At 47.0% G+C, this 15,811-nt stretch overlaps 1 protein-coding gene across 1 annotated transcript in view; it reads right to left on the bottom strand.

Annotated features, from left to right (window-relative positions):
- Positions 1 to 4,339: 4,339 nt before the first annotated feature.
- mrpl23 (mitochondrial ribosomal protein L23) overlaps positions 4,340 to 15,811 on the bottom strand; it is a 33,858-nt gene continuing 22,386 nt past the window's right edge. The window contains exon 5 of the mRNA XM_030054181.1: positions 4,340 to 5,969. Coding sequence (XP_029910041.1) covers positions 5,805 to 5,969 — 165 coding nt within the window. The 3' untranslated portion in view covers positions 4,340 to 5,804. The remainder of the gene's footprint in view (positions 5,970 to 15,811) is intronic.

The following is a 15,811-nucleotide window of genomic DNA, read 5'->3' as shown; positions in this document are numbered from 1 at the left end:
TGTGTGGCTGTGAGTACAGTATGTGTGTGTGTGTGTGTAAGTTGTGGGGCCACATGTACATTTAATGTGTGTGAGTGCGGTTTGCGTTTGCTGGACAAGCACAGTCGACCATGAACATGAGCATCTTATATGTGAGTCTGTGTGAAGCTACGATTCTTGGAAAAATGGAAAATCTTAGCTGTTTTTTTTTTCACGTATGGGTGCATACAGTACATGGTCTCACACAAAAACAGACACACACGCATTTACACACACTTACAGGGTGACAGAGTGCACTGGCTGAGCTCAGATGAACCAATGGCAACCTGGGGAAGGAGGAATGTGTATGGCGCTAGTCCAAGAGAGGCCGTCAGAATCCTCAGCAGGCAACCCCGGTTGTCTTAGTGAACATTAGTGTGAGTGTGTGGGAGTGTGTGCATCCGCGCACGCAAGCGAGAGGCTGGTGGGGGTAGTAATTGTGTAACTGTATGAGCGTGTGTAATTTTACAGACAGTTGGCGATGGATTGTGTGAATGTATGTGTATACGCTGTATAATTCTGCCTTTGTGCGAAGTGAGCGCATCTGTGAATCCTCCAAGTAGGCCCGATTGTGTATGTGAGCATGTGAGGCCCAGATCTTTCTCAAGATTTGCCACGCTGCTAATAGCTATTAATAGTGGGGTTGTCTGCGGAGCTTCCACGGCTGGCCTTGACCCAGGCGGGATGGGTGTCCAGCCGGGCTGAGCCGCCTCCTCGCCGCACTGGCTGCCAGGCTCCCAGCCCTGCCTGTACCATCCACAGCCCCCCGGCAACAACCACCCCCCGCCCGTCCCACACACTAGCCGTGGCTCAGGCCCATCACCGAGACTCGGATCCGCAGGCGGACTCAGCTGGAGGAGGCGACGGACAATGGGGAACATGTTGGCTTGAGAAAAGACCAGCGCTTTTTCCACGGCGCCCACTGTATCTCCGTCAATGAAATGTTAGAAATTACAGGCTTACTGTACTGCGCGCTCCGGGGTCGGCGCTGCGGGGCTTATTTTGTTCCGCCGTCTTCATATAACACGTCGCACTAAAAACAGACCACCTTCAGTTTAAAGCCTTCATTCCTTAATTAGTCGAGGTGAGCCGATGCCAATTGGAAACTGAAGCCTGCAAACTGCAGCCTGTACGCGTTAAAGCTGAGGTCCGTAACTTTCCGCGCGTTGTTGCTCCACGGCGGCGAACGACAGCAAAGAAAATGTCATCGACCAACCAGGTAACATGAATTTTTTTTTTTTTTTTGGCTTCCCTGTTGACTTTGAAAGTTAAAGCGGCGTGAGATGATGCATGCCGATGTGACAGCAGTTTCATATTGTTATCCAAAGGTTATTTTCCCCCGTAGTGCTCGCTCATCTATCTGGATCTGTGTGTATCTGAGGCTGCAACTCGTTTATACTGTAAAGGCCCTGTTTATTGGCACTGTCAACCGGGACAGGTGTGACACGACAAACTCACTGATATTCTCGGCATTTCTAGAGAGCAGAGTCGAGTAGGCTTCCAGCCACAGCCAACGTGTCTGTTTTAGTTCGCGATGCTCCTCTATACACGTGGATATAATGACATATTAACTTTTAAATAATATCAATTTCAGCTTTAACCCCTGACTGCCTGAATTTATTTACAATTATCTACACAAATAAATTGTTTGTGTTTTTTTCCTTCAAGCAGATGCTAAATTATTGGTGGTAGAGTGCTTCCAATGCAATTCTCGGTATGTGTGAAATATGCATTAGCAGCATCAGTGGGATACACACACACACACCACCTCGGCTGCATTAAGACTGGAAGTGGTTTGTGGCGAATTCGCGACAATAGTCTACAAGGGGTTAAACGTTTGACATGAAAAAATAACAATTGTTGCATGAAATCATGTCCCCACACCGTGACTTTATTAATTATGATCAAGAGGTGAGAGACAGTCCTATCAGTAGTCTAACGCTGAGATGCTTGATTAAGAAAAAAAAAAAATAATATGATGTCTTACTAATTTTACAATGCAAAGAAGTTCTGCTGCAGTGAAGGTCAAGAGGACAGTTGCAGCACAGATCAAGGTGGGGATCGTCTCCCTGGAGAGGCTATCGGGAGCCAGGGAGGATGCTCACTATACCTCCACTCATCCGGCTGATCCCAAAAATACTGCATGATGTCATGCGGATTCCAAACTTGGACTGCAGCAGAAACAGGGTCATGTGTGCACTTGACTAATGCACGGCCGAACGGGTGAGAGAGGGAGGGAGGGAGGGGGAGAGAGAGAGAGAGAGAGAGGGAGAGAGAGAGAGGCGTAAGACGGGAAAAGGAGGAGAGTGAAGGGCTGTTTAAAATATTCAACCCCCCTTCCATTAACTAACCATGTAGGGATGGGAACATGACCCGCACTGTACATCACACAAGTGAGAGAGAGAGGGAGAGAGAGAGAGAGAGAGAGAGAGAGGCTGCACTGAGGGAGTAGACCTCTTTCATCCTGCAGCCTTAAATCCAGCTCAGCATTTTCTCAGTGATGTCATCTCTTTTTCACTCTCACTTCACCCTCTTCACTTTCTCCCTCACCTCCATCTGCTCTCTCTCTCTCTCTTTCTTTCTTTCTCTCTCTCTCTCTCTCGCACTGTCCTTCCAGCGCTTTCTGTTTCGCACGCACGCACGCACTGGCTTCTCGCTCGCTGGCCCTCCTCCCCTCCACACTTCGGATGCACGATGCATTACGATATACGACGCATTTCACAGAGCACAGAGAGATCCCTGTAAAGCCATATAGCTGGAGGGTGGGGGGTGGGTGAGGGGAGACGGGGGGGGTCTACAGTCATCTGAGTTCAGCTGAACTAGGATGTGCGGTGCTCACTTGTTTCTCTGCATACCTCTCCATCCCTCCATCCTCCTGTTCCCTCACACCCCTGCCAGACAGCATCTTCTGACAGGCAGGGAGAACACTGTGTGAACAAACATGGAAATGGCTGCCAGCTGCACGGACAGGGGGGGGGGGAGACGCATTGTGCTTGCAGCTTTTTATTGGGTATGAGGAGAAGAGAGAGGCATGGGGAGAACATGGGGGAGAGGAGGCGAAGGAGGAGGAGGAGGAGGAGGATAGGGACAGATTATTGCTTGGCAAACACCAGCGCTAGATTTCCCAACTTTCATGTGGGGTCTGTTCAGGCCGTGAGGAGAGCGGACAAGAATTTGGTCTCCCTCTCTGTTGGTTCAGCAGCTGTTTTTCTGGAGGTCCGGACGGGGTGACAGCGTGCGGGAGCGAAGAACGAAGGGAACAAGAAGAAAGTAGAGGGAAAATAGAGTGGCTGTGTAACAGGAGGCTTGTTTTGTTCTAAATCAAATTATTTTATAGCTACGCAGGGGGTGAGTGGTTCCAGGCAGCAGACAATGGGGCCAACAGGATCAATATTGACATTCTCCTTAGTGATAGCTGAGTTGGCTGGGTGAGGTCAGGGACTGGACCCTTGGAATAGCAGGCCGGCATTAGTGGTCACGGCTGGGGGACACTTACTGTAACCTTGGCCTCTCCACACAATGGAGGGTCTGAGCGAGCCCAGGCGAGCTCCCTCCCCTGCGCAGGCCCAATTACCGTAAGAGAGTCCAGTCCTCCAGTGGCCCGATTCAAACACAGATCATTACTTTGTCAAAACAGCTACCAGACCACGTTGGCGCGCGCTCCGGCGGGCTTGTGTGGCGAGCGGCGCGCTCCAAGTGCCAGTTCTTGAACGCAGCGGCCGCGGGAGATGAGGCGAGGAGAATACATGCAAAAGTAAGCAGAGCACTTTTGGACAAGTGACCATTTATTAGTTCTTACTCCAGCAGCACTTACAGGGAGACAGATTCGCTGGCAAGTCCCACAACGAACACACACACACACACACACACACACGCACACACACGCAGGGGTACAATCTTCTTCTCAGTCGTCTAGAGTTATGGCAAGAGGTGCTACCGCAAAATAATGAAACGCTCCAACAAATTCCATGTCGTTGCTTTATTGAAACAACATCTCAATTGTTGTTTACCTAAAGTGGTCAATTAATCCAAGGCAAACTCATAAAAAGAGGAAGGCTGTGGGTTGTCCAGGTTGTCCAATTCCAACTGGCTGCGAGTTGGGGCTACTAGGAATACCGCAATATACCACTCCCCAGCGTGGCAGAGGAAGAGAAGTGAAGGGAGCCTGCGGAGGAAAAGAGGAGAAGGAGCAGAGAGACAGAAAAGAAGACGAGGAGGACAGGAGGATCCAGGGATGCACCGATCATGAAAATCTGGGCCAGTGCTGATATTTAAAACAAAAATTTGGCTGAGAGAGAAAAAAAAAAAAAAAAAAAAAAAAAAACTGATCTGTTCGAGGTCTAAAGCATAAATCCAATCATGCAAAATTTATGAAACCGTGTTTAATATCATGTTCTTTCACATGACAAAATAACCTTTTCAAACTCTTTTTTTTAAAAGCGCTGCACAAATACGTACTCCCACCAATTTCGCCTTCAAGCAAATGAGGCCTGTTCGATTTGTTGCCAAAAAACATATTTTGCAAGACTGCGTTTGAACACATCGTGATAACATGATAATTTATCTTCGCCCGACGCTCATTTGTACTGAACGGGGCTTCAACACATCGTAAATGGAACTCGATGCGACCTCTAGTAAGAACGAGGAGCTGACAGCGGCGTGGAGAAGGACGCAAAATCGTGACCCCGTTCCAACTCGGCGCCGGTTCTGATCCTAACCCCCCTGTCCTGTGCTGACTCGAAGGCCGACTCGGCTCCAGAGATGCGAGTCCCCGGTGTTTGGCGGTCAAGTCTGCGTGTCACTTTCCTCTGCGACGGCGGCTCCGCTGAACTCTAAACGGTGCAACATGTTTGGCTCGCCTCGCGGGGGGGAAACGGTCGACACCGCAGGAACATTTCCGAATCATCGCATTTTTTCACAGGTCTCACGTCTCAGTGGACGAAGGGGACAGCCAGCGATGACTGACGGCAACAGTAATAGGAGAGACACTTAGCTGTAGTCTGCCTCTGTAGTGCACAGTCGATCCAATTTATCATTTTCTAAGTGACAGGAATCATAATAATGATGATAAAATCCCCGAGTGTCCTAGAGAAGACGTTTTCCAACCCAAACACATTATTTTCATCAATGGGACACCATTAGTCTTGAGCCCTGAACAAAATTTGGACGGACAAACATCGGCCACGACCAGCGAATGTCATCTCACGGGCCGATTGGCTGATGGCAGTCGAAACGAGGCCAAAGCCGGATAAATCAGTGCATCCCGAGGAGAATCCCCGAGGAAGAGGACGGACGAAAAGAAGAGGAGGTGTTGAGGTGGAGGAGGAGAAGAAAGGAGAACGAGGTGGACGACGGCAAACGAGAGGAAGGAGGAGGCGCAACGGGTTAGAGTAGGAGGAGGAAGGAGAGGAGGTCATCCGAGGTGATGGAGATTCTGTACGGTGGGCTGGTTTCTAGAAAGATGGAGCCAGGCCACTCTCCTCCTCCTGTGGTTCTGTTCTGGCTTGGGCTACTGGACTGCAGCCTCACACACACTCACTCACACACACACACACACACACACACACACACACACACAAAAAACACATGTCTCCACTCTCCCGCACACATGCTCATTCTTCTCTCCTTACACACTGTGGAGCGTTTCTTACAGAAATAGAAATCTCGAATGATATCAGCCTAGTCACGTTACAAATCAATACATCATTCGTACTGATAAAACACACACGCACACACACACACACACACACACACACACACAAAGATTTCCAGGTCAATGGGCTGTCTCACAGTCCGAACCACTCGGTGACCCCTCCCCTCCTGGGGTCAGGTTTCTGCCTCTGCTTCTCGTCCTCCATGAACTTCTGCTGCATCTCCTCCATGGAGCCCTCGGCCGGCGTGCCGTCCTTCTCGAGGAAGATGTCGGGGAAGGTGAACGTCTGACCCTGGGCCTGCGGGGGAGGAGAGGAGGGGGAGGAGAGAAGGGGGAGGGGGGGGTGGGAGTTAAGAGGGTCAAATGAGTGAAGCAACCACAGGATTCCTACCTGATGAGACAGGATCTGGGCGCGTGCCAAGATTTGATTTCCTGTTCGATAAAGCTTTTGAGTGATCAATTTTATGTTATGGAAATATGGCGGACTGCATTGTCCTTCAGCCGTTCAGTTTCCTCCGGCGGAGAGGGGCAGAAGTAAGACGCTGATTTGGAATTCAGGACACCAGCGTCCCGTCTCCCCCCCTCTATATCTTTCCTCCAGTTACACAAATGCTTTATTTCTCTTTCTCTCTCTCTCTTCCCCCCTCTCTCTTTGGCATTAAATTTCTCCAACTCTCTCCCACATTTAATCTCTCATCTCTCTCCATTTCTCTGGTCTTGATTTATTCAGAGGGAGAGGATGGTATCCATTATTTAGTCCATACCAGTCCATCTCTGGCCATGGCTAATGCATCACTGGCCCACCGTAGTCTGTGTCAGGCAGCCATAGAGTACAGTACAGCACACACACATGCATACACACACACACACACACACACGTGCGCGCGCGCACACACACACACACACTGTGAGAGAGAGAGAGGGAGAAATAACAGGTCAATGGGTGCAGGCATGCAAACACATCCATCGACGATCCCTCTCTGCCACTCCCATGGACACCTGGCAACAGGAATTCGCCGTTATCCAAACCGTTTATGTTTTTGAAATGCAATGCCTTATCATAACCCCAGATGATAAAACTACACATGCATGGACACATGAACCCCCCCACCCCCCCACGTGGCCGCACCACAGAGGGAATAGTTAGTTTTATAGGCTCTATAAAAAGCCACTGTGGGGATAAACCAAAGCAGCATACCTTCACATCTTCTCACACCAGCATCCACTCTGCACACACACATCGAACACATCCAACGTGCCCGCCGCTGCAGCAGGAGGTGTGTTTGGATGTGCGAGCGTGTTTTAAGTCCTGTCCTGTGATACCTGCTCGACTGCGCAAAAACTCCCCTGAGGTTGTGTTGCGCTTCACACCAAACCGCAGCTTCCATTTCACTGTCACCAGCACTGAAATAAGGCTGCGTGATCAATAAACCTGTCAATTATGTTTGTAACGCTGAAGCATCTTAACCATCGCCATGAAAACAACTGAATGCAGGGCTTCTACGAACACAATTGTCCATCAACTGCTCCGCTTAGATATGTGAAATATTTTGGTTGGGGTCAGTGTGTAGGCGTAAAGGAATGGTCTGGCTCTGTTGTGAATGTTACTTTGTCTGTCTCCAACCCCCAAAATACCAAGAGAAACATGCATAAAATTACCACATAGCATGGTTTGATTCCCAAAGGGGGAGACAACATTAAGTTAACCAAACCAAACATGCAGAATGGAGGTGGCCTTGCCGACTCCAAAACGTGTCTGACTGGACCGATCCCGCAGCAGGACTCTGTGCTGTTTTGTGTGAGTGTTTGTGCATGCATGCAAGAGTGCAATCAGGTGGATTTGCATTTCTGTGAACAAAAAAAATGGTCTACGTGGCTTACGGGTGTAGTTTTAAAGACCAAACACCACAACTATCCAAAGCAGAAACAGGTATCTTTAGGCAATAAAATCCCAATAGCTGAAATTATAATAATTAAATACGATCAATGCATCAGAATTATCAACTGAAAAGTGAAAAGTGAACTCTATGCATGCCAAAAAAAAAAAAAAAACATCAAAATCTATGCAGTAGCTGTTTAATTTGCACACAACACGCCTCACAAATCGCTTCCTCTCCACTGCACAAAGTCCAAGGTGCGCCCACCTGTCTGCTTTTAGCACGGAAGGTGCTCGGCCTCATTGTTCTTTTTCTGGTCCAACGCCACTCAAACGCTTCTTGAATATTAAAATGTCACTGACATCCTGTTGTCCTGCTGACGTGACTCAGCAGCCTGCCGACGGTGCGTTTTTCTCAGGCGGAGCTGACATGTCGTTTTCTCTTACAGCTGGTGGAAACAAACAGACCGCTGTGCCGGTGTTGCAATAAAAAAATTAAATAATTACACAAATAAAATGATAAAATTCTTGTGATGTGCATCCTGCGTGATTTTTATGATTATTTTTCCCACCAAGATGCTGATTGGATGGAATCAAAACCCTGATAGGACTTTTTCCAGGCAGAAATATAATAGGCCAGTGACGGTGTAGTGATCAATATTGCTGGTTTTCATTCTGGGGACGTCGATCAGTGCTGTGTGACGCACTGCTTCAGAAACGTTTCTGCTGCTCGGTTTTCTCAGAACTACATGTGTGCCCTCCTGCAGTCAAGGCAAAGAATTCGAATACAATAATTTGAACTTAGACAAACAAGTGATATAAAGTGATTTCCCACACAGCTGCATCAGGTATACACTGCAAAAACGCAAAATCTTACCAAGATTATTTGTCTTATTTCTAGTCAAAATATCTCATTACACTTAAAATAAGACATGATCACCTCAGAAGTAAATTGTTTTTAGACAATTTTCACTTGTTTCAAGTGAAAATTCACTTGAAACAAGTGAAAATTTGCTTGTTTCATTGGCAAAATTGCCCAGTGGAAAAAGTGAAAATTCACTTGAAATAAGTGAAAATTAGCTAGAAACAAGAAACAAATTTTGCCAATGAAACAAGCAAATTTTCACTTGTTTCAAGCAAATTTTCACTTGAAACAAGAGACAATTGTCTGTTTGTTTGACGAGTAATGAAACATTTTTGACTTGAAATAAGACAAATAATCTTGGTAAGATTTTGAGTTTTTGCAGTGTAGGCCTGCCAAGCCAAAAAAAAGATCCAGTATTAATCGTTATTAAGTAAGTAATTTATTTTTGTGAGCAAAAAATCCTGCATCACCAAATGACATTCTAACAATTCGTCAAAGACGGAATTGCAAAGCATTACAAACTCCACCAATAAGCACTAACAAACCAAAATATTAACACAGAGCACCTAAGACCATCTGAATTAGGACACTAAGCAAATTCTATCTTTGAATAAGGTGCGTCTGTGATATTCTTTCGTATTTTATTTTGGAAACCTAATACTCTATCCTCACTGAGTATTTCTGTTTTGACCTATAACATTTTTTCTCTTTATATTATCCAGCATCAGTGAGAAAGAAAAAGACGCCTTGGTGGGATTTGGGTGTTAGGCCGGCTGGGTTATAGCCCCTGCACTTCGAGAGGTTGTGGCATTAAGTTATTAGCCACAACCCGACCTTTAGGCACGTGAGCTACAATCAGGGCTGGGATATCCAATCAGGCTTCACCCAGAGATAAAGGCAGGACCGGGCATCTGACTCCATCCATACAAAAGACAACTATTATAAAAACTACTATTGTGGGTACACTTTACACAGACCTGAATTCATGTTCCTCTCTAAACCTGGTGATTTGGGTGTAAACTCTCCACCAGCTTTCAGGAGCAGCTCGAGAAAAACACACACAACCTTCAATCAAAAAAAAAAAAAAAAAAAAAAAAAGCCACCCTGCTGCTGTGTTCTTGTGTCTTGCGGCAACGCCTGCTCTGCAAACTGCGGGAGGCTTTCTCGCGAGTACGGCAACACGGGAACAGAGACGGAGTGTGTAACCCCAGTCAAGAGGAGAAAGCTTAGCCAGGCACAGTCAGAGAGCAGCCAAACCCCAGAGAAGCACCTAGAAACCAACGATCCTGCCAAGGCCCTCGGCGTCTCTCTGCACTCACACACACACACACACACACACACACACACACACACACACACCGCCATCGAGGAACGCACAATCCAGAACGCAAACACTGGACCGCGCCAAGGGAAGTTTGGTGGAGGTGGAGAAGGGGTCAAGAGGCAGCGGGGAGAAGGATGGAGCTCGAGGAGACGAGGAAGTGGCTGAGGAAAAGGAAGAGGAGAGAGAAGACGAGGGAGGAAAGGGAGGAGGAAGGGGCTGGCCTGCGGTCAGCCAAATGAGAGCTCAACCGACTTGAACTGCATGTTGTCGCATGACAAGTCCCAGTTCCACGGCACCGCGCTGGACACCTCGCGTAAACACACAGAGAAGATTAATACCGGCCTCAGAGAGCGCGATTCACAAAAACAACAAAACCCTGAGATTGGAATCAACAAAGCACTGAGACTCGTTAAACAAGTCTTATTATTGGCAGCGGGCCGCACCCTGTGTGTGTGTGTGTGTGTGTGTGTGTGTCTTTCTATAGTGTCTGCTGGACACATTTCCGCAGTCAGAGAAAGTGCTGGCAGACAGCGTTCATATTTTTGTTCGTAATATATACATCGCACCACAGCAGAGGCAAAGCCCATGTCCCCTTGGCCTCAATGTGCTCTGAGCCAAAACGATCTTCCTGTGTGTCTGTCTGTGTCTCTCTTTGCTTGTGGATTTGTGTGTGTGTGTGTGTGTGTGTGAGGGAGAGAGAGAGAGAGAGAGTTCAAGTGTGTTTGAGTGCATATTGAGTGATTTATGGAGAAGACGGAGGACGGGCCAAAAAGGACAAAATCAGAGAAAGACAGAGTCGGGCATTATGTACCTTCACAGTGTTTTTCTGTGAGCCTGCCTGCTTCCTAAATGACAAATGAAAGGGCTGGATAATTTTTCCCTCACTCTGGCATCATCGTCACTGTACTTTCAATTAAATGGAACTGCCATCCAGGAATATTGGGGCACGGCCTGATGCTGCGAGCGATGTAAACATACAGCTCTTACGCACATGAACAACCCATTACACCCACAGTTTCCCTCTCAATGGGAAAAGGAGGAGAGAGATGGGGGGGTGGGGGGTGGAGGGGGGGGTCAAGAAGGGAAGGCAAATGTTGTCATTGACTCAGGACCAACCCTTCTCACTTTCCCCATCTGTGTGTATGTGTATGTTTCCTTATTAAGCTCTAATTCAATGTCTTGTTCTGTTCCAGGAAGTGTGCATGTACGTGTGTGCATGTGTGCGAGTGTGTGTGTGTGTGTGTGTGTGCTCATGTGGATATGACAGAATAATGCATAAGCCCAGAAGTAATCCTGTTTGCCGAAGCAAAGAGGGAAAATTAGAGGAGGAGAAGAAAAGAGCGAGGACCGGGCGAGACGTGGAAAGAGACGGAGACAAAGCACAACTGTACTCTATCTGATTGACCTTTTGCTTCTGATCTGTGACAAACCGAGCACGCAGCCGCTACTCCAAAACAGCAGCAGGGAAAAAGGACATTGGGGGGCTGAGGGGATGAGGAAAAAATTCTCCTTATTGAATGGCAAAAGAATGTTGTTTGGACAAATGTGTGTCCAGCGAGCTCGGAATGCATGTGAAATCAATACGGGGGAAAATGTGAATGGGACAACGTTTTTTTTTCTATTATTATTATTATTATTATTCATAAGCTTGGATTTAAGTATCAAATATGAAAGACATAGTTGTTCTGGCTTGATGTGTTAAAATGTCTTTGATGAAAACAGGAAGGTGCCAGCGCACAGTGCTTTTCCACGGACCCCGAGCTGAATAGAACATTATGGCGCGGCCGCCAGCTGAGGACACAAAAGGCTGATTCAACCTGCCGCTCGGAGAGTTACATTTATGGGACACAACTTGGATTGGACGCGGACCAACGGCTGAACAAGACCAGATATCGACAAGTGACGGACAGCAAGACAAAACAAACAAGCGAGCTCACCCGACCGCGTCTGACCGGGTTGACCAGTGAGCACAGAACAAAAAAAAAAAAAAAAAAAAAATCGAGGCTCCTCAAACACTAAAGCAGGCTATAGAAGATCCAGTGGATTACGCAACCCCCCATTGTACTAGAACTGACTCGATTTTACATTTGGCAGCAGGGTTTTTCCAGTATCCTCAATTGACCGAATAGCCTTCACGGTATCGGATTTTATGCTCTCTGGAATAAGAGTCATTTGGAGTAACATTTAATTACTCTTGAACCCATTCAAAAGTTGTAAAAGTTCTCTCCAGGTCACAATACGAATTCAATTCAGATAATCAAGACAACTTCAAACAACACAACAGACTTGGAAATCCATTCTAATCCACTCCCTCAGGAGCGCAGATCAGCCCCTCGTTTGCACTCACCTTCTTCAAATCTCGAGCTCGTGCAGCCGTCAAGGTACTAAATAGGAGCTGGAGCTTGCACCAACGGGGGGGCCACCGGCGCTGCCTTCTTGAATGACCGCACTTGGCCGTATTTAAGAGCGGAGCGAACTCACACTGCGGTCATATACTCAAGGCCTGAAAAGACTTTAAGTGCTCCGAAAACGAGAATGTAAGCCGTTCGCACCAGGCGTAAGTGACTGTCAGACGCATGACACATCGCTTTTGACGAGGGACAATCCTGCCGGCATCAGAAGATAGAGACATCCGCAAGGCAGTCAATAAAAAATCAACCAGATGTTGGCGGTTGCCGCGAGAACTGAGAGGGTGGCCAAATCTCTTCTGGACCGCACACTGAAAGAGAGAGGTGTTGACGACGCGGTCAGAAATCCCATAAGGCCGTGGCTCATGCGGCTGCGGTGGCAGTGTGGTGGTGTGGTGTGGAGTAAACCATAGTAAAGCAGACAGCCATCTTGAGTCCTGGTGGGGCGCGCATGTGTGTGTGTGTGTGTGTGTGTGAGAGTGAAAGAGAGACAGAGAGGTGTTCACGTTGCGGTAGAATCCACTCTGACCACATGGTAGCAGAGCCTGGCAGACTACAGAGAGAGAGACCACAGCAGTGAGGTTACTAGGATTAGAGCTGAGGGCAACCCCCTGCTGAGTATGTGGGACCTGTGTGTGTGTGTGTGTGTGCGTGCGTGCATGCAAAAACCCTATTTGTACAAGGAAAGTTGACTGAGCATGCATGCTTTATTTTTCCAGCAATGCTCATGCAGTTGCATACGTTTCCACCTGGAGCTGCGAGCTGCTATTTCCGACTGTTGGCGACTGACCAACTCCTCTTTGACAGCTGGGCGAAGTGCCTTGCTCATGGACACGTCTTATACACACACACACACATGCATACACCCCAACCAGGTTTTGCCAGCTTGTCCTGGGATTCTGAGGTGTAATCACAGCTCAAATTTGATTTCTGCAGTCCAAACCTGAAAAGTTTGTCTTTCGTTCCTTTAGTTTCTCACACTGCCCAATTACAAGTGAACCGGGGCTTGTAAACAAAAGTCACATGGACTCACAAGTAGCTCATTTATTGGACGGGGTTTTGGCAACCTGTCATCCTGCAAGATTAGAGATTTTGGCAGTCGAGAAACAGGGGAAGTCAAAACAAATCTGAATCCAGTTCCTGTAACTGTAACTAAGCACGATGGACTTGTCTGCGTTCTTTGTGCTCGTTTCCCACCTCCGCTCTTCATACCAGGTAAGAACGCATGGGGAATTAACTGAATTTCAGCCGAAATAAAGGAGCAAGTTTGGTGTGTTAATGTCCATACATGTTTGGTGTGAATGCAGCCAAACTGTCACTGTCGAGGTCTTGTGCCCACTTGTTTAACCTCGAGGCCGCTGCCAGCGACGGGAAAGCCTGTGTGCGCGATATCAGGCCTATCAGGTGGGGCCAGGAGTTCATTTTCATCACATTTACCAGGAAGAGAAGAGTGGAGGAAAAGAGGGAGCGGAGGGCAGAGGAGACGAGAAGAGATGCAGACTGATGATTGTAAACAGCTCTGGGTGGGCCACGATTTCACTCTCACTCTATCTCACTGACACACGCACACGCACACACACAAACACACACACACACACACACACAATACTCTACCCTGGTGTGCCTGTCCAGACCTTCGGGTGCAACCCATTCCAGGAACAGGAGAGAGGGAGAAAAAAAAGAGAGATAGAGATGGAAGGAGGGAGGGAGGGTGAGGGGGTAACCTTCACCCTCCCTCCAAAGACAAAGATAACAGAAGATAAATAAAACTGCACTTCTGATCTCTCAAGAAAGTGAGATGAGAAATTATTGTTTGAATGAGAAGAGAAGGCACAAAATCAAACCTCTGAAATAATTCAATCTTGACTCAACCAGGTATGGACACTGAAATTAGGAATCTATTTTGGGAGAGGCCTACCAATGAAAACAGCATCGGGACCAACAATTTACATGAGCAAAATTACAGCACAATTAAAAATCATAAATTGACTAGAAGTTGAAAACAAAGTCAAATTCTTCATACTAGGCCTAAAACTGCAGCAGCTAAAAGCAGCTGGAACAAGCTGAAACAATCAAGCTAAAATAGCTTAAATGACTGGGTTTCAAAGTGGGGTCCTGGGACCCCCGGGGGTCCTTAGTCAAAAAAAAGGAAAATTTTAATTTCACTGTAAGTTACTAAACGTCGTTATGATAAAATGCGTGAGTGATTATTTTAACATTACGTTTAAATCTCATCATTCTGAATCCTCAAGTCATTGTTTTATGTATGACATCTAACATCTTAACACAAACCAAAGTTTCTTTTCATATCAGGGTCCTTGGGGCCAAATTGCTCCAAATGAGGGTCCACGAGTTCATGAAAGACAACTTGGAGGTCAGAGGCATAAAAAAAAAGTTTGAAAAGCCCTGGCTTAAATGACTGGAAAACACAGAGGAGTGAGAGGATGAGAGAAACAGAGAAGTGAAATCATCTCTTTCTGAGAAGGAGAGATAAGCGGCAGTGAGAGTACACCACTAACCAACAGCATCCCGCTGTGGGTTCATTCAGGGTCATGACCCCAGCCCTCCCTCCACCAATTACACTCCCAATTACAATGACATCTCCTCCACAGCCCGCCAACAGCCAAATAACTTGGTCAGCATTGGCCAGCACCAGTATGTATGTGTGTGTGTGCGTGCATGTGTGTGTGTGTGTGTGTGTACAAGTACGGCTGTCTCCATGTCATTCATATTAATGGCCCGTGACATATGGTCCATATGACAGAGACAGGGCAAAAGTTCGCACAGTGTTGGCCTGAGCTGGCACAATGTTTGTATGTTTGTGTGTGTATGTGTGTGTGTGTGTGTGTGTGTGTGTGTGTGTATGCATGTGCTGAGTGGGACAAAGATTAGAGCTGCAGCCAAGGCGCGTAGGCGAACACTGGCGCTTATGTCGACTGAAAATACTTTAAGATCTAACACAGGGACCCTCTGACGTGCTGGTGTAGCACGCCCAGTCTGACATACACACATACTTCTGCCCAGAGACCGACAAAGAGACGGTGTGTGTGTGTGTGTGTGTGTGTGTGTGTGTGCGAGCGTGCATGTGTGTGTGTGTGCGTGTTCATATTCATGTCTGGGCATGTCTGCTCCCAGCCGGCTACTGGAGACATCGGACCCTGGTAACAGAGCTCTCAGGAAAAGATCATCACCGTCTAAATACACACCCATCCACCCACAAAGACATTTACACCCATCTGGACACTCATAAGGCGACAACAACAACAGCAATAATCGACAATAGCGCTATCAATTAGGGCTGAATGATACGATTAAGAAAAAAAAAAAAAATCATTGCAATTATTTAAACAGATATCGCCATTGTGATAGATTAACGGTTTCAGAGGGAGTGATCGTTTTTGCATCTTTTTTTTTTTTTTTCCCAATGAAGTGATGATGATGTTTTCTGACGTCTGGAGAATATGACGTGCAGGCCGAGGCATCTCTGTAGCACCACAATACTTCTCACACATTGTACCTTTACCAAAAAAAAACTGCAGCTCCTCCATTTGGAATATTGCATTTGGCCGTTTTGCAATTTTGATTAATTGTTCAGTCCAGTTAATCAAAAATATCAAGTCATATTGTGGTGGTTCAGGGATGCCCTGGCCTACGAAGGAATACACTC

This window comes from Myripristis murdjan, chromosome 6 (genome assembly GCF_902150065.1).
Source record: "Myripristis murdjan chromosome 6, fMyrMur1.1, whole genome shotgun sequence".
Lineage (NCBI taxonomy): Eukaryota > Metazoa > Chordata > Actinopteri > Holocentriformes > Holocentridae > Myripristis > Myripristis murdjan.
The sequence above is the reverse complement of the archived record's forward strand: the minus strand, read 5'-3'. Positions and strand labels throughout refer to the sequence as shown.